At 43.4% G+C, this 19341-nt stretch overlaps 1 protein-coding gene across 1 annotated transcript in view; it reads right to left on the reverse strand.

The window, feature by feature from the left end:
- Positions 1-4858: 4858 nt before the first annotated feature.
- MYL3 (myosin light chain 3) overlaps positions 4859-19341 on the reverse strand; it is a 42648-nt gene continuing 28165 nt past the window's right edge. The window contains exons 6-7 of the mRNA XM_081163959.1: positions 18699-18734; positions 4859-5213 (exon numbers count right to left, since the gene is read on the reverse strand). Coding sequence (XP_081020085.1) covers positions 18706-18734 — 29 coding nt within the window. The 3' untranslated portion in view covers positions 4859-5213; positions 18699-18705. The remainder of the gene's footprint in view (positions 5214-18698; positions 18735-19341) is intronic.

Consider the following 19341-nt stretch of genomic DNA (forward strand, 5'->3'; position numbering starts at 1 on the left):
GAGTTCGAAACACCTGCGTGGTTGGGCGATTTGGGTTGGCGGTAGCTCATGCTATGGGCTTTGTTTCCTTGTGAAGAAGCTGTGGTTCTCTTTGGGGCAGCCGCACAGGTGTTGTGTCATAAAACACACAAAGACTGACAAACACAAAAGGCAATGCTGGGAGGGGAGAGAGAGATATGCTTTCCCCCCACAGAACAAAGGAGCTCCAAATAGCTCAAAAATAGCCGGGTGAAGAAACTGATATGGCCCCGTCATGCTCTCCAGAGAAGTCCTGAGGGCATAAATTTATGTCTTCTCAGGTTACTAGACCCCATAAGGGTCTGGGAATGCAAACAAGGCTTCCATGAGATGAAAAAAAAAATTAAAATAAACGAAACGCAGATAGGTCTGGTCTGATCTGAAACAGGCCATTCTTAAAAAAAAACCAACGTTCTCCCAATTTAAATCTGCTTGCAAACATCTTGGATAGCTAAATATAGGCTGCATTCATCCCCTTTCCTCAAGCTTTCCCTAACAGTTAATTTCCTCACTCTTTGAGTTTTCAAACACTGTAAAATCCACTTCCAGAAATACAGTGGTACCTCGGGTTACAGACGCTTCAGGTTACATACGCTTCAGGTTACAGACTCCGCTAACCCAGAAATAGTGCTTCAGCTTAAGAACTTTGCTTCAGGATGAGAACAGAAATCGTGCTCCGGTGGCGCGGCAGCAGCAGGAGGCCCTATTAGCTAAAGTGGTGCTTCAGGTTAAGAACAGTTTCAGGTTAAGTACGGACCTCCGGAACGAATTAAGTTCTTAACCCGAGGCACCACTGTATAGCAGAATACAGTCTTCTACAGATTTATTTCCAAGTTCTTTGCAAACAGTTTTTTGGTTTCTTTTCCTGGAAGCAGATAACAAGCGCTAAACTTGTGCTATGTTCTTCTTTATTTCCAGAAGTATACGTCATAGACAATCTTTATAGAATTCCTTCAAATCATAAAAAGTTCAAAATGAAATCTTTAGTCTCAAAGTCTCTGGAAATCTTTAAATGAAGCGAGGTACCAAACTTAGTACGGTGGAAGTCAAGCTGTGAAGCTTTGTGTATTCAACAACGATGTCCAACACTGAACAGTAATTCCAGATATTGACTACTGTTTCGTAGAATTCTTCCTCAGCGTGGTGGGTGGATATAGAATGCTTCATAAACCCGTCTTATTTTGAATGAATGTATATAAATGAAAATAATAAATGCTGTGCTCATTCAAAATAAGATGGGTTTATGAAGCATTCAATATCCACCCACCACACTGATGAAGAATTCATTTTGAACTTTTTATAATTTGAAGGAATACTATAAAGATTGTCTATTACGTATACATATGGTCATCGTGTTGCCTAGACATTGTTGACGTTCTCTTTGCAAAACAGGGGCTTGTTTGGATATTTATTTCCAGAAGTGGCTTTTGTGTCACATGAAAGCTCAGATATAATGTGGAAATAAACAGTATGGGAAACCTCAGGAAAATGGAATAGATGGTTGTGTGGATGCAGCCACAGAGTTGTGTGAAGATCATAGAATCATAGAGTTTGAAGGGACCCTGAGGATCATCTAGAGTCTAGTCCAACCCTCTACAATGTACATGCAACTGTCCCATATGAGAACCGAACCCGCAACCTTGGCGTTACCATGCTCTAACCAACCGAGCTATGGAAAGGTGTGGTTTCCCCTACCCCCAAGGGCTCCAATGCCAATAAAGTGTGCCATGCATTAAAAATCTGAGCCGTGCAGATTAACTGTTCGAGGAGGAAGGAGTGCTGTCAGCAGGAGGGAATTCAGTAGTAGTAGTAGTAGTAGTAGTAGTAGTAGTAGTAGTAGTAATAATAATAATAATAATAATAATAATTCAGCCCCCCATGCTTCTCCCAAGCAGCTGACCATTGTATCACTGTCTGTTTTATTGTGTTTAAAATATATTGCAAACCTCCTCGAAAACTTTGAGTAAAGCATTCTGGGAAACAATTTATAATGAGTTGAAAAAAATGTTTAAAATAACGTTTGTAAAAACAACAAACCCAGAGGCTTTTTTTTTCCTTATTAGGAATCTTAGGTGCAGAGATACCAAAGGAACAGAAACTATTATTTGTGTATGTGATGACAGAAGCACGGATACTACTGGCCCAGAGATGGAAAGAAGATAAAGTCCCAACCAGAGACGAATGGTTGATGAAGATGATGGACTATGCTGAAATGGTGAAATTGATCAAGAAAATCAGAAACCAGGAAGAGAGGAACTTTAAGAAGGAATGGGGGAAATTTACAACGTTCTTAAGAGAACACTGTAAACAACTAAAAACTTTGGCAGGATTTGAGTAATGCTTGTAATGTACAAAAAATTATGGTTAAAATGGACTATTTAAAAAATATAGAGAAAATAAGAGAAGCAGTTGAAAAAAGATTGATAATGGTAACCAGGGAAGGGTGGAGGGGTGTCGAAGAATTCAGGAAATCCTAAATGATAGGTAGGCAAACTAAGGCCTGGGGGCCGGATCTGGCCCAATCGCCTTCTAAATCCAGACTGTGGATGATCCAGGAATTGGCGTGTTTTTACATGAGTAGAATGTGTGCTTTTATTTAAAAGGCATCTCTGGGTTATTTGTGGGGCATAGGAATTCGTTCTCCCCCCCCCCAAAAAAAAAATATAGTCCAGCCCCCTACAAGGTCTGAGGGACCCCCTGCTAGAAATGTTTGCTGACCCCTGTCCTAAATGATGAACTTTGCATTTTAATTTGTGACGTAAAGCTTAATAAGGACTCGGGTGGCGCTGTGGTCTAAACCACAGAGCCTAGGACTTGCCGATCAGAAGGTTGGCTGTTCGTATCTCCGCGACGGGGTGAGCTCCTCTTGCTTGGTCCCAGCTCCTGCCAACCTAGCAGTTCGAAAGCACGTCAAAGTGCAAGTAGATAAATAGGTACCACTCCGGCGGGAAGGTAAACGGCGTTTCTGTGCACTGCTCTGGTTCGCCAGAAGCTCCTTAGTCATGCTGGCCACATGACCCGGAAGCTGTAGCTGGCTCCCTCGGCCAATGAAGCGAGATGAGCGCCGCAACCCCAGAGTCGGCCACGACTGGACCTAATGGTCAGGGGTCCCTTTACCTTTACCTTTAAAGCTTAATAAAAAAAAGATTTTATGAAAGAAAGAGAGAAAACTTTGAGTAGTAGTCAGGGTATAAATACTCCTAAGTAAGTCAGCAAGCAAATAAATAAATAAATAAATAAATGACGATGCACATATTTATTATCCAGGTACCAGGCAGCAAAAATGGACAACTGTTAGTCATCAACAGATCGCTCGATGGAGGGGACTTTTCTCCTTCTGTTCTCAGGTTCCCAGACGGGTGAAGGTGAAGGTCTTTGTTTGATGTCTTCTTCTTCTTTACCTGCAGGAAGTGTGAGGTTCGATCCTCGTTGGCATCTTCCGGTGGATCCCTGGAATCCCTCGACTGAAGCCCAGGAGAGCCACTGTTTTTGTTCAGTGGGGACACACTGAGCTAGGAGGAGCAATGGCGTGACTCAGTATAAAAGCAGAGTCCTCTTTTTGTTTCTGACCTGCTTCGTTTGGCTTTGTTGAGGTTTGGCTTTGTTGAGGTTGAATCCTGAAAAGACAGAAGCACTGTTTTGGGGGGACAGGAGGCGGGCAGGTGTGGAGGACTCCCTGGTCCTGAATGGGGACACTGTGCCCCTGAAGGACCAGGTGTGCAGCCTGGGAGTCATTTTTGACTCACGGCTGTCCATGGAGGTGCAGGTCAATTCTGTGTCCAAGGCAGCTGTTTATCAGCTCCATCTGGTACGTAGGATGAGACCCTACCTGCCCGCAGACTGTCTCGCCAGAGTGGTGCATGCTCTGGTTATCTCCCGTTTGGACTACTGCAATGTGCTCTATGTGGGGCAACCTTTGAAGGTGACCCAGAAACTACAACTAATCCAGAATGCGGCAGCTAGACTGGTGACTGGGAGCAGCCGCCGAGACCACATAACACCGGTCTTGAAAGATCTACATTGGCTCCCAGTACGTTTCCGAGCACAATTCAAAGTGTTGGTGCTGACCTTTAAAGCCCTAAATGGCCTCGGTCCAGTATACCTGAAGGAGTGTCTCCACCCCCATCGTTCAGCCCAGACACTGAGGTCCAGCCCCGAGGGCCTTCTGGCGGTTCCCTCTGAGAAGTGAGGTTACAGGGAACCAGGCAGAGGGCCTTCTCGGTAGTGGTGCCCGCCCCGTGGAACGCCCTCCCACCAGTTGTCAAGGAAATAAACAACTATCTGACTTTTAGAAGACATCTGAAGGCAGCCCTGTCTAGGGAAGTTTTTAATGTTTGATGTCTTATTCTGTTTTTAATCTGTTGGAAGCCGCCCAGAGTGGCTGGGGAAACCCAGCCGGATGGGTGGGGTACAAATAATAAATTATTATCATCATTATTGTTATTATACATCCCAATAACCATTTTTGTGAAATGGCTAACTTCTCTGGAACATGAGGTAGCTTGGCTAGATATAACCATTTTAGCACAGCTACACACAGGAGCCAAAGATTAATGCTTTTTTGTATGTCAGTAAGAGAGGCTTAATAGTGCTTAGTTGCCAGGACTATCTCTAATAGTAGTAAATTACTATTGTGTTACTACTAGTAGTAAATTACTATTGTGTTACTACTAGTAGTAAATTACTATTTTGTTACTACTAGTAGTAAATTACTATTGTGTTACTACTAGTAGTAAATTACTATTGTGTTACTACTAGTAGTAGAAGAGGACTACAATTTCAAGCTAATCGAGTGCCAACATTGGTCTTTGCCTAGAACACTGAGTCGCAGCATCCAAGCTCAGGGATCTGTAGTCTTTATTACAGGATAAAAGACAGGGATAGGATGGAGGTGCCCCAAAGAATTAAGGGGATGGAGAGAAACCAGTAGAAGTGGGTCTGTGGAGAGGGTTGGGCTCATTCGGGAGAAGGAAGCGGAGGTGGCTGTTCCAAGCAGAGGGAACGACATGGCGGAGGTTGTGAGGAATAGGGTAGCCGGTGGCCAGACAGAGTGAAAAAGAGCCCATTCCAGAGGGACAGAGACAAAGACAAGACGGTTGATGGAATCTGAGCATCGATTCCAACTAGAAATACTAATTCCAATCCACAGGTTCGGTTGAAATCCAATCTCGGTATCCAGTTCCGGTTGTCGTGGCCTAAAAACAAAGTTGGAAACAAAGTTTTATTCATTTGCTACTGCATTTCAGAAACACTTGGGGGTTGACCACATAACACCAGTCTTGAAAGACCTTACATTGGCTCCCAGTACATTTCCGAGCACAATTCCAAGTATTGGTGTTGACCTTTCAAGCCCTCAACGGCCTCTGTCCAGTATACCTGAAGGAGCACCTCCACCCCCATCATTCTGCCCGGACGCTGAGGTCCAGCTCCGAGGGCCTTCTGGCGGTTCCCTCACTGTGATAAGCCAAGTTACAGGGAACCAGGCAGAGGGCCTTCTCGGTAGTGGCACCCGCCCTGTGGAACGCCCTCCCACCAGATGTCAGAGAGAAGAACAACTACCAGACTTTTAGAAGGCACCTGAAGGCAGCCCTGTTTAGGGAAGCTTTTAATGTTTAATGCATTACTGTATTTTAATATTTTGTTGGATGCTGCCCAGAGTGGGTGGGGAGGCCCAGCCTGATGGGTGGGGTATAAATAAATTATTATTATTATTATTATTATTATTATTATTATTATTATTAGCAAAAAAAGAGAAGAAATTAGAACAAGATGGGGGAGAGATCGATCGATGGATCGGTCGATGAGATAGATAGAAGAGATAGATAGATAGATGAGATAGATAGATAGATAGATGATAGATAGATAGATAGATAGATAGATAGATGATAGATGATAGATAGATAGATAGATGATAGATAAATATAGATGATAGATAGATAGATAGATAGATAGATAGATAGATAGATGATAGATGATAGATAGATAGATAGATGATAGATAAATATAGATGATAGATATAGATAGATAGATAGATAGATAGATAGATAGATAGATAGATAGATATAGATAGATGATAGATGATAGATGATAGATGATAGATGATAGATGATAGATTAGATAGATAGATAGATAGATAGATAGATAGATAGATAGATAGATAGATAGATAGATGATAGATAGATAGATAGATAGATGATAGATAGATGATAGATAGATATAGAAAACAGTAAGTATGGCATAATGACTAGGCTGTTGGACTACAACCTGAGAGATGAGAGTTGAAATCTTAATTCAGCTATGAAGCTCACTGGGTGGCCCTAGGCCAATTGTTGTCTCTCAGTCTAACCTGTGATACGTGAGGATAAAATGGTGATGGGGAGAAGTCTGTTTGCCACCTTGAGCTCCTTGGAAAAAAGGTGGAATATACACATAATGATGATAATACATAGATGCTGGGTAGCTACCTAGCGAGATATAGAGGAATTAGTTCATTGTTAACATTTAATTCACACTTCCCAAACCAAGAAGCAATGATAAAAATGCTATTCTTTTTTTTTTAATTGAATCTTGTGGTGCAGTTCTTCCACAGCCAAAAAAAAAGTGTCCACAAAACTGCAAATATTAGTGAAAAATAAAAAAGTAAGCGCAAGATTGCATGCAGGAATGTGAATGCTGGGCAAAATTATTTACAATAATTCCCAAGCAAGGGAAATGTGCATGTAAAGGCCCATGGCTTTTTCTGCAATCTGTTTGGCAAGGAAGATTTGCAAATTCTGTGGAAATGCAGCCAGCTGAAGTTTGTGTGGTTATTATCTTCCCTTGTGGGTCATGCAAACTGCTCTTCTGAATAATGCTTTTTATAGGGTAGGTCAGGGGGTGCTGGGGATGAATTTATGGAACAAGAGGGGCAGTGGGACCCCCCAAAAAAGTATGGGAACTTTAAGAACTGACTCAGAATAAATTGCTACTGTAAAGATCCCGATACACCTCAAGATATCAAACTCCCAAAAAGGATTAGAATTGCCCAAAAAAGATGTTAGATTATTTTTGTATGCCACTACAGCGGCAAGACTGCTATTAGCAAAAAAATGGAAATCCCAAGAAATACCAGCGGTAGAAGAATGGCAGTTGAAGATGTTGGAGTTTTTGGAGCTGGCTGAACTGACTGGGAGAATCAGAAAGAAGAGGAGTACCAAGAAGACTGGAAGAAATTTAAAGACTATTTAGCTAAATATTGTAATATAAGATAATTAGAAGATACTTGAAAGTATCTGATAGGCCTAGGATTAGAATAAGAATGTTGTAGAGTAATATGGATTTAAGTCAAAAAGAAAAGAGATGAAGATAGTTAGTTGAAGAGGAGTTAATTGTATTAGAAAGAGGATTTTGGAGACCTGTTAAAAAGGTGTTACAATGAAATTCAGTTAGGGGTGGAATCGAGGAAGTCAGACTACAGTGAATCATAGAATCATAGAATCATAGAATCATAGAGTTGGAAGAGACCACAAGGGCCATCGAGTCCAACCCCCTGCCAAGCAGGAAACACCATCAGAGCACTCCTGACATATGGTTGTCAAGCCTCTGCTTAAAGACCTCCAAAGTAGGAGACTCCACCACACTCCTTGGCAGCAAATTCCACTGTCGAACAGCTCTTACTGTCAGGAAGTTCTTCCTAATGTTTAGGTGGAATCTTCTTTCTTGTAGTTTGGATCCATTGCTCCGTGTCCGCTTCTCTGGAGCAGCAGAAAACAACCTTTCTCCCTCCTCTATGTGACATCCTTTTATATATTTGAACATGGCTATCATATCACCCCTTAACCTCCTCTTCTCCAGGCTAAACATGCCCAGCTCCCTTAGCCGTTCCTCATAAGGCATCGTTTCCAGGCCTTTGACCATTTTGGTTGCCCTCCTCTGGACACGTTCCAGTTTGTCAGTGTCCTTCTTGAACTGTGGTGCCCAGAACTGGACACAGTACTCCAGGTGAGGTCTGACCAGAGCAGAATACAGTGGCACTATTACTTCCCTTGATCTAGATGCTATACTCCTATTGATGCAGCCCAGAATTGCATTGGCTTTTTTAGCTGCCGCGTCACACTGTTGGCTCATGTCAAGTTTGTGGTCAACCAAGACTCCTAGATCCTTTTCACATGTACTGCTCTCAAGCCAGGTGTCAGCCATCTTGTATTTGTGCCTCTCATTTTTTTTGCCCAAGTGCAATACTTTACATTTCTCCCTGTTAAAATTCATTTTGTTTGTTTTTGCCCAGTTCTCTAATCTGTCAAGGTCGTTTTGAAGTGTGATCCTGTCCTCTGGGGTGTTAGCCACCCCTCCCAGTTTGGTGTCATCTGCAAATTTGATCAGGATGCCCTTGAGTCCATCATCCAAGTCGTTGATAAAGATGTTAAATAAGACCGGGCCCAAGACAGAACCCTGTGGCACCCCACTAGTCACTCTTCTCCAGGATGAAGAGGAACCATTGATGAGCACCCTTTGGGTTCGGTCAGTCAGCCAGTTACAAATCCACTGAGTGGTAGCAGAGTCAAGACCGCATTTTACCAGCTTCTTTACAAGAATATCATGGGGCACCTTGTCAAATGCCTTACTGAAATCAAGGTAGGCTATATCCACTGAGTTCCCTTCATCTACCAGGCTTGTAATTCTGTCAAAAAATGAGATCAGGTTAGTCTGACATGACTTATTTTTCAGAAATCCATGCTGACTATTGGTGATCACAGCATTCCTTTCTAGGTGCTCACAGACTGTTTGCTTAATGATCTGCTCCAGAATCTTCCCTGCTATTGATGTCAGACTGACTGGGCGGTAATTATTTGGGTCCTCTCTTTTCCCCTTTTTGAAAATAGGGACAACATTTGCCCTCCTCCAGTCTGCCGGGACTTCGCCTGTTCTCCAGGATTTCTCGAAGATGACTGCCAGTGGTTCTGAGATCACATCTGCCAGTTCTTTTAATACTCTTGGATGCAGTTCATCTGGCCCTGGAGACTTGAATACATCTAAACTAGCCAAATATTCTTGTACTGTCTCCTTAGTTATTCTGGGCTGTGTTTCCTTTGCAGAATCATTTGCTCCAAATTCTTCAGGTCGGGCATTGGTTTCTTTATCGGAGAAGACTGAGGCAAAGAAGGCATTGAGGAGTTCAGCCCTTTCTGTGTCCCCTGTTTGCATTTCACCATCTTCTCCTCTGAGTGACCCCACTGTTTCTTTGTTCTTCCTTTTGCTACGAACATACCCATAAAAGCCTTTTTTGTTGCTTTTAACCTCTCTAGCAAGCCTGAGTTCATTCTGTGCTTTAGCTTTTCTGACTTTGTGTCTACACGTGCTGGCTATTTGTTTGAATTCCTCTTTGGTGGTTTCCCCCCTTTTCCATTTTTTGTACACATCCTTTTTTAATCTTAATTCAGTTAAAAGTTCTTTAGATAGCCACCCTGGCTTCTTTAGGCACCTTCCATGTTTCCGTCTCATTGGTATTGCCTGACGTTGTGCTTTTACTATCTCCCTCTTAACAAACTCCCAGCCATCATGAACTCCCTTTCCTTTTAGTATTGCTGTCCATGGGATCTCACCCAGCACTTCCCTAAGTTTTATGAAGTCGGCTTTCTTAAAGTCAAGAAATTGAGTCCTAGTATGCTTGGCTGCTCCTTTCCGCTGTATAGTAAACTTCAGAAGAGCATGATCACTCGCGCCTAATGATCCTTCCACTTCTACCCCACTAACCAGGTCATCAACATTGGTTAGGACCAGATCTAAAATGGCTGTTCCTCTTGTTGCTTCTCCCACTTTCTGGACAATGAAGTTGTCTGCAAGGCCAGTGAGGAATCTGTTTGACCTTATGCTCTTGGCTGAGTTTGACGTCCAACAAATATCCGGGTAATTGAAGTCCCCCATTACTACTATCTCCCTTCCTTTTGCATGCTTGGCCATCTGTTCCAGGAAGGCATCATCTATGTCCTCCGTTTGGCTTGGGGATCTATAGTAAACTCCCACAATGAGGTCTCTGTTATTCTTCTCTCCCTTAATTTTGACCCAAATGCTCTCACATTGGCTTTGAGGTTCTAAATCTTGGATCTCTTCACAGGTATACACATCCCTGACATATAACGCCACTCCTCCTCCTTTCTTGTCTGGTCTGTTTCTCTGAAATAGATTGTATCCCCCCATTATTACATTCCAATCGTGGGACTTATCCCACCAGGTTTCAGTGATGCCTATTATGTCATATTTAGTTTGCTGTACCAAGAGCTCAAGCTCATCTTGTTTATTTCCCATGCTTTGCGCATTAGTGTACAGACATTGAAGTCCATTAATCATTCCCCCGTGTCTCTTATTTAAGGATTTTTTCCTCCCACCACTAGGTCCGCGTGCTGTTTGTTCCATTTGGTCTATGACATTTGGATGATCATCTTCATTAATTGATAGACTCCTACCTTCAGGAGCACTGTCTCCCTCCCCCACATTAGTCAGTTTAAAGCCCTCCTGATGAGGTTTCTGAGATTTTTGGCAAAAACATTCCTCCCAACCGTTGTGAGGTGCAGCCCATCACTTGCCAGAAGTCCATCTTCAAGAAACTGCAGTCCGTGATCTAAGAATCCAAACCGTTCCTGTTTACACCATTTGCGAAGCCAGCTGTTCACTTCCACTATTTTCCCCTCTCTCCCTGGGCCACGTCGTTCAACTGGGAGGACAGACGAGATGACAATTTGTGCATTTAGTTGCTTCAATTTCCTGCCGAGAGCCTCGTAGTCTCTTTTGATCTTCTGGAGGCTATTGCTTGCAGTGTCATTGGTTCCCACATGAACCAAGAGGAAGGGGTATTTGTCAGTGGGTTTTATGATTCCTTGCAGTCGTTCAGTTACATCTTGGATCTTAGCCCCGGGGAGACAGCACACTTCCCGAGACATCTTGTCAGGCCCACAGATCACTGCTTCTGTTCCCCTCAGTAGGGAATCCCCTATCACCACTACACGCCTCCTCTTGGGTTTGGTCGGGGTTCTTCCGTGAGCTGTCCGTTCCAAGGTCGCCTGCACATTCCCTGAGGACTGACTTTGCTGCTCGTCTTCATATACCTGATCGACTGTAATGAGGGAGAGATCCTCAAATGGAGTCTGCTCTTCGTCTTCCATGCTAGGGGAGAGGACCTCAAAGCGATTGTGTATTTCTAAACAATCAGAGTGAACCCTGGGCCTCCTACTTCTTTGAGTCACGTTTCTCCATATATGTGGCTCCTGTGTTGATGAAAGTTAAACTTGGAATTTGGAAGTAATGACTGCTTTTTTTCTTTTTTCTTTTAGTATTGTAAGATGTTTTGTTTTGTGTTTTTCTTATATTTGTTATAAATGTGGAAAAGACAATAAAAAAAATTGGGGGGGGGGAGATATCAAACCACCGAGGGATATAGATATAGATATAGATATAGATATAGATATAGATATAGATATAGATATAGATATAGATATAGATATAGATATAGATATAGATATAGATATAGATATAGATGCAATGGGCAGCGTTGGCTACAACTTCGCTGAATTACTCAAGGCAAGAAGTCGCAGAAGAAGGAATCTGGGGAAAGTGCCTATATGGGAGCTGTAAGTTATCTGACGAGAGCGGGCCGCGAGCCAGGCAAGTACTTGACCCCCGGGGGTCAAAAAAATAAGCCGCGGCCGGATGTAACAAATTGCTCCAGATTATCGAGATTTCGCAGCCTGTGCAAGAAAAGGAGCCAGCAAAGGAGGCTGCTCTGTGTGTGGGCTGAGAATTAAACAACATCCCACATGGGAAAAGGTATCAGAAGAGACGGAGAGTGACTCACGAGCTCTGGGATAAGGAAGGAGCAAAGGTTTCCACGTGGTGGGTTTTGCTGCTGCCTGGCGAGATGGGGGCTTGGATGGTTTTAGATAGGCTTACCAGGATGCGGGTGGCCCTGTGTGTTAAACCACAGAGCCTAGGACTTGCCGGTCAGAAGGTCGGCAGTTCGAATCCCTGCGACGGGGTGAGCTCCCGTTGCTCGGTCCCTGCTCCTGCCAACCTAGCAGTTCGAAAGCACATCAAAAGTGCAAGTAAATAAATAGGTACCACTCCGGCGGGAAGGTAAACAGCGTTTCTGTGCGCTGCTCTGGTTCGCTAGTAGCGGCTTAGTCATGCTGGTCACATGACCCGGAAGCTGTACGCCGGCTCCCTCGGCCAAGAAAGCGAGATGAGTGCCGCAACCCCAGAGTCGTCCATGACTGGACCTAATGGTCAGGGGTCCCTTTACCTTTTAAGGAGGCAGCTACCAATTAGCAGAGCATATTCAGGGACAGTGTATCTCTCTCGGTACCAGCTGCTGGGATTGGCAATCTGCTTTCTTTATGCCCTGCTTGTGAGCTTCCCATTTTGGACTCACAGCTGTCCATGGAGGCGCAGATCCATTCTGTGTCCAGGGCAGATGTTTACCAGCTCCATCTGGTATGCAGGCTGAGACCCTCCCTGCCCGCAGACTGTCTTACCATACTGCTCTGGTTTTCTCCCGCTTGGACTACTGCCATGCGCTCTACGTGGGGCTACCTTTGAAGGTGACCTGGAAACTAGAACTAATAAGAAGAATAACTACCAGACTTTTAGAAGACATCTGAAGGCAGCCCTGTTTAGGGAAGTTTTTAATGACTGATGTTTTAATGTATTTTTAATCTTTTGTTAGAAGCCGCCCAGAGTGGCTGGGGAAACCCAGCCAGATGGGCGGGGTATAAATAATAAATTATTATTATTATTATTATTATTATTATTATTATTATTATTATTATTATTCCCCAAAGCAACATTTTTTAAAAAAAATAATAATTGAGAAACAGCCCACATCAGGAAGTCCCCCGTATTTTCCTTAATACAGTGGTACCTTGGTTCTCAAACGCCTTGGTTCCCAAATGTCTAAAACCCAGAAGTAAGTGTTCCGGTTTTCGAACGTTTTTCGGAACCCGAACGTCCGATGTGGCTGTCGGCTATTGTTTCCAGGACACCTGCACCAATCACAAGCCCTGCCTTGGTTTTCAAACATTTCAGAAGTCAAACGGACTTCAGGAATGGATTAAGTTCAAGAACCAAAGTATCACTGTATTTGGCACTTTTGTTATTGCTGTTTATTTTGCGTTTTTGTTTTTGAGGCTTTTTCAGTTAATTTGTTTTTGTGACTGTGTGGAACCCAGTTCAGCTACTGATTGATTGATTGATTGATTGATTGATTGATTGTGTGACTGTGGAAATGGATCAAAGCGCCCCATCCAAACAAGGACTATCATCAGTGCAGCTAAGAAAATAATAATAAATTTAATTTTTATCATCTACTGTCTTATTTATTTTATAGTAAATTGCTCTTTTAGGGGTTGCTTTAAAAAATCTGGAACAGATTAATCTGTTTTGCATTACTTTCTATGGGAAAGCATGCCTTGGTTTTGAAACGCTTTGGTTTTGGAACGGACTTCTGGAATGAACTAAGTTTGAGAACCAAGGTACACCATAAATGAGTCTGTCTAAGCGACTCAACTCACAAGGCAGGATGGACTGTAAAGATCCACAGAGAGTGTACAGGGATCCAGCAGGTTCCTTCACAAATTACTTGCTGTGGTCTACTCTGTGGAGTCCATATATTAGAGATGGACAGAGTAGCCAATTCTGTCCTGTTTCATTTCACTGGAACTCAGTTGCAGATCTGTTGCTTTGCGTGCAGATTCTGTGAACTTTTTTTTAAAAAAAGATGTGCGCACGCAAAAGTTGTGCACACATTTAAAATGTGCTCGTTTGCAATGTAAACTACACATTTCTAAAAATGTAAAATAAGAATCCTTTGGTGCTTTTCAACTCTTTCATCTAGAAAAAATACTTTTTTCCATTAGATTTTAACATAAAATACCGCTATATATTTTCTGCGTTCATCTTTTGCACACTACCAACTGCTTCATTAAATCCCATGCTGCTTCAGCAAATCCAGAGAAATGTGCATCTCACAGGGTCTTAAGCAAGTTTGGAAGCCTCAAATCTGATTGGTCCACTGTGGAAAGTAGACCAAACAATTTTTTCTGGTCTCTATCACGTACTTCCAAAAGGAAGATCAGAATAACACAGTGATTTGCTGTGATGAAAGGAAAAGAAGGAAGGACAAGGGAAAACATTTTTGTTTTCTTTCTGCTCCTTATTTTTCCATCGTTAGGTTCTGTCCAAATTTCCACATCAGTTTCTGATTTTTTAAAAAAGTCCTTTTGAGTAATTTTCAATTCAGCATCATGCAGCAATTTCCCCCTTATACACACTTTATTATATTCCATTTTGTCCAGAATACACATCTTGCCAGCAAATCGCCCCAATTGGCGATGCATTTTGTATATTCTTCTGCATGCTTTACCCTAGTACAGTGGTACCTCGGGTTAAGTACTTAATTTGTTCTGATGGTCCGTTCTTAACCTGAAACTGTTCTTAACCTGAAGCACCACTTTAGCTAATGGGGCCTCCCGCTGCTGCCACGCTGCCGGGGCACGATTTCTGTTCTCATCCTGAAGCAAAGTTCTTAACAACGGCCGCCCAAATATTACTTGCTAAAAATTGGAAAACACAAGAACTACCAACAGTGGAAAACTAGCAGATGAAGATGATGAACTTTTCAGAGCTAGCTGACCTGACTGGAAGAATCCGTGACCAGAAAGAAGAGGAGTTTCAAGAGGACTGGAGGAAATTTAAGGACTATTTGAATAAATATTGTAATATAAAAAAATTAGAAATTACTTGAAAGAAACAAATAGGCCTAGGATTAAACTAAGTAAGTTATAATTAAATGGGATTTAGAATGTTAAGAAAAGTGAATAAGATGGACTATAATTGCAAATTGTTTTAGTTTAATAATGATATTGGAAAGCTGTTACTTTTAATTACAAGGAAACTCAGAAGGGAGGGATTTGAGGAAGTCAACCAAGATGTTTAAAAGGTTGGATTTGTGAAGAATTAAGTTTGTTGTTATTGTTTATGTGTTTATTGTTCACTTTTTCTGTTTTTGTGTATCATTTTGCTTTGTGGTTTGTGTTATCATTGTGGAAAATCTAATAAAAAAAACTATAAAAAGAGAACAGAAATCATGCTCTGGTGGCACAGTGGCCCCATTAGCTAAAGTGGTGCTTCAGGTTAAGAACAGTTTCAGGTTAAGAACGGACCTCCAGAACGAATTAAGTTCTTAACCCGAGGTACCACTGTATTCAGAAGGATTTCCTGGCTCTGTGAACGCTCAGCATAGCCCTCCTGCCTACAAGCCATCGGTGGCCCTTCTCTCCTCCTCCAGAAATTTGCCCAATTCTCTTTTTAAAGCCACCTATGTTGGCGGCTGTCCCTGACTCCATAGCTTAACTCTGTGGTACGTTAATAAGTCCATCGTTTATCTGCCCAAATCTTCCAACTCTCAGCTGTGTTGCATGCCCTTGAGTTCCAGCGTTAGAAGAGAGGGAGGAAAACTGTCCTCTGTCCTCTTTCTCCTTGCCATTCACTCGAACTCAGCATCCTGACTTTATCTTCTCCTCTGGTTTGCTCTCTCCCTGGGGTTTTGCTGACCGGGTGAAAGCCCATGTTTTAAAGAGCTTTGGCCCCACAAGCTGGGATAATTTCAGATTTCCCTGAGCAAACAAGATCAGGAGGCAACGACAGATAAATAAACCAGAGCAGCGGGAAAACAGGAACTGATAATACAGAGTTTGGATTGTTTTCTAATTTATCTAAGACACACAGATTGTTTTTTTCCCCTTTGCCCACAAAGTTGTGGTTGCATCCTAGGTCACCCCCACCAAAGAGCCTAAAAGATATCAGCAGAGGTTCTGAGAAATCAGATGTTTCTGTTGCTGTTCTGTGTGTGTTTTTCTTCCAGGAAGAAATATGGACTCAGTGACTGTGGAAGAGCTGATCGGAGCTCCTTTGCAATGGCAAAATCGGCTGCGTTCTACATTTAAGGCTCTAGGATACCACTTTAAACAGCTCTCGTTTGCCCCAAAGGATCCTGGGAGCTGTAGTTTGTTCAGGGGGCTGAGAGTTGTTTGAAGGTCCCTATTCTCTGCCCACAATGACAAACCTAGACACCATCCTTAAAAGCAGAGACATCACCTTGCCGACAAAGGTCCATATAGTTAAAGCTAAGGTTTTCCCAGTAGTGCTGTATGGAAGTGAGAGCTGGACCATAAAGAAGGCTGATCGCCAAAGAATGGATGCTTTTGAATTATGGTGCTGGAGGAGACTCTTGAGAGTCCCATGGACTGCAAGAAGATCAAACCTATCCATTCTGAAGGAAATCAGCCCTGAGTGCTCACTGTAAGGACAGATCCTGAAGCTGAGGCTCCAAGACTTTGGCCACCTCATGAGAAGAGAAGATTCCCTAGAAAAGACCCTGATGTTGGGAAAGATGGAGGGCACAAGGAGAAGGGGACGACAGAGGATGAGATGGTTGGACAGTGTTCTCGAAGCTACCAGCTTGAGTTTGACCAAACTGTGGGAGGCAGTGGAGGACAGGAGTGCCTGGCGTGCTCTGGTCCAGGGGCTCATGAAGAGTCGGACACGACTAAACAACAACAACAATTCTCTGCCCAAAGCCACAATTCCTAGAGTTCCCTAGGAACAGGGATTGATAGTTAAACCACTCTGAGAATGGCAGCTCTTTGAGGGGTACAGGGTCATCTAGTCCAACCCCCTGCAATGCAGGCATCACAGCTCAAGAATCCGTGACAGATTATGTGGAGGACTCCCTGGTCCTGAGTGGGGTGACTGTGCCACTGAAGGACCAGGTGCACAGCCTGGGAGTCATTTTGGACTCACAGCTGTTCATGGAGACGCAGGTCAGTGCTGTGTCCAGGGCAGTTGTCTACCAGCTCCATTTGGTATGCAGGATGAGACCCTACCTGCCTGTGGACTGTCTCGCCAGAGTGGTGCATGCTCTGGTTATCTCCCGCTTGGACTACTGCAATGCGCTCTACGTGGGGCTACCTTTGAAGGTGACCAGGAAACTACAACTAATCCAGAATGCAGCAGCTAGACTGGTAACTGGGAGTGGCTGCCAGTCCTGAAAGACCTACACTGGCCCCCAGGACATTTCTGAGCACAATTCAAAGTGTTGGTGCTGACCTTTAAAGCCCTATACAGCCTCAGCCCAGTATGCCTGAAGGAAAGTCGCTAACCCCATCGTTCTGCCCAGACACTGAGGTCCAGCTCCGAGGGCCTTCTGGCGGTTCCCTCCCTGCGAGAAGCCAAGTTACAGGGAAGCAGGCAGAGGGTCTTCTCAGTAGTGGTGCCCACCCTGTGGAACGCCCTTCCATCAGATGTCAAAGAGAAAAACAACTACCAGACTTTTAAAAGACATCTGAAGGCAGCCGTGTTTAGGGAAGCTTTTAATATTTAATAGACTATTGTATTTTAATATTCTGTTGGAAGCCACCCAGAGTGGTTGGGGAAACCCAGCCAAATGGGTAGAGTATAAATATATTATTATTATTATTATTATTATTATTATTATTATTATTATTAATCCAACCTCCATTGAAAAATCTCCAAGGAAGGAGAGTCCACCACCTTCCAAGGAAATCTGTTCTGCTGTTGAACAGTTCTTACCATCAGGAAGTTCCTCCCAATGCGTACTTGAAACCCAAACCACTTGATTCTTGTCGTTTGATTCAGTTGGTTTGGTTCCTACCCTCAGGAGCAGCAGAAAGCAAGCTTTCTCCATCTTCCATGGACAGCCCTTCCAGATATTGGAAGATGGCCTTTCATATCTCCTCTTCTCCAGGCTACACATACCCATCTCGCTCAACCATTCCTCAAAAGTTTTGGTTTCCAGACCCTTGATTGTCTTCGTCTTCTTCCTTTGCACCCATTCCAGGTTGTCAAATAAAGCCCTTCATTTTGGATAATCAGCAAGGGCCCTTCACTGAAATTATCTAATAATGGAAAGCTACATAAATATAGTCCCATTCATACCAAAACCAAACCTTTTGTGAATAACTGTAGTTCTCCAGATGTTCTAGATGCAAGCCAACTCCCATCACTTCACAACATCTGGAGAATCACAGTTTCCTCACCCTTTTGCTGTATATGGATCGATCTATTGAAGATCTCTTTCAGCTTCTGCCTTCTGGAAGAAGGTCCAGGGTTATAAAGACTAGGACTAGCCGCCTGAGAAACAGTTTCTATCCAAATGCGATTTTGGTTTTATACGCAGTGTAAGGTAGTCTCTATGTGAGTATATTGCATTCAGTTATGGGGTATCAGAATTTTTAGGGGCCAATCAGGTTGGGATAGCAGGCTTGTTGGTTTTTGAATGTCTGATGTAGATTTTTCAATTTTGTTGTTCTGTATGGGACAATGACAATAAACATTTTCTTATCATATCTGGGGTGGTGGGTGGGGTGGGGTTTCAAAAACAAAAGAATGATGATGTGGTGTAGTGGTTAAGAGCGGTAGTCTCGTAATCTGGGGAACCGGGTTCGCGTCTCCGCTCCTCCACATGCAGCTGCTGGGTGACCTTGGGCTAGTCACACTTCTGTGAAGTCTCTCAGCCCCACTCACCTCACAGAGTGTTTGTTGTGGGGGAGGAAGGGAAAGGAGAATGTTAGCCGCTTTGAGACTCCTGAAGGGGAGTGAAAGGCGGGATATCAAATCCAAACTCTTCTTCTTACCTGCCATTCAGCTTGCCATGATATGCTTCACAAACGCTGGGGGGGAAAGGAAGAGAGTTATTACTGTCTCAGAGGTGGTGTTGTGTAATGGTTAGAGTGTTGGGCTAGAGCTTGGGATATGAGGGTCTGAATCCTGACTCAGTCATGAATCTCACTGGGTGTCAAAGACCAGGCTGAGGAGTACTGCTCTGATGAGTAATGGTGGAAACCTCTCCCTCCCGCTGCTCTTGACCAGAATCCTGAAGTTGCCCAGGAACAATGGAGCAGTATAGATATGGAGCAGTGGTTTGCAGAGGGGCATAGTTCTGAAGGCAAAAGTTGAGACTGTGGGATGTGATACATAAGTAGCAGTCAAGTACAACATTCCTTGTTTTCCTAGAGTGGACATGCGGGGGAATGTTTGGTCCAGCCAGTTGAAAACTTCCTGTTTCCTCCTGGCTGGGACATACTTCCTTTGCATGTGACTAGAGGTGGGCGTGACCTCACCTGTCCAGGTAACAAAAGGACAAGGCACGCAGCGCTCTCTCTCTCTCTTTGACTTCCTCCATCATCGGAGCAGCTTTTTAGCTAGAGACGCTCTGTTAGCTTCCAGCCAACAGAGGACACTGGGATTATCCCCATATGGCAGCCTTTCTCAACCTGT

The sequence above is a fragment of the Podarcis bocagei genome (genome assembly GCF_964188305.1).
Source record: "Podarcis bocagei genome assembly, chromosome: 12".
Classification (NCBI taxonomy): domain Eukaryota; kingdom Metazoa; phylum Chordata; class Lepidosauria; order Squamata; family Lacertidae; genus Podarcis; species Podarcis bocagei.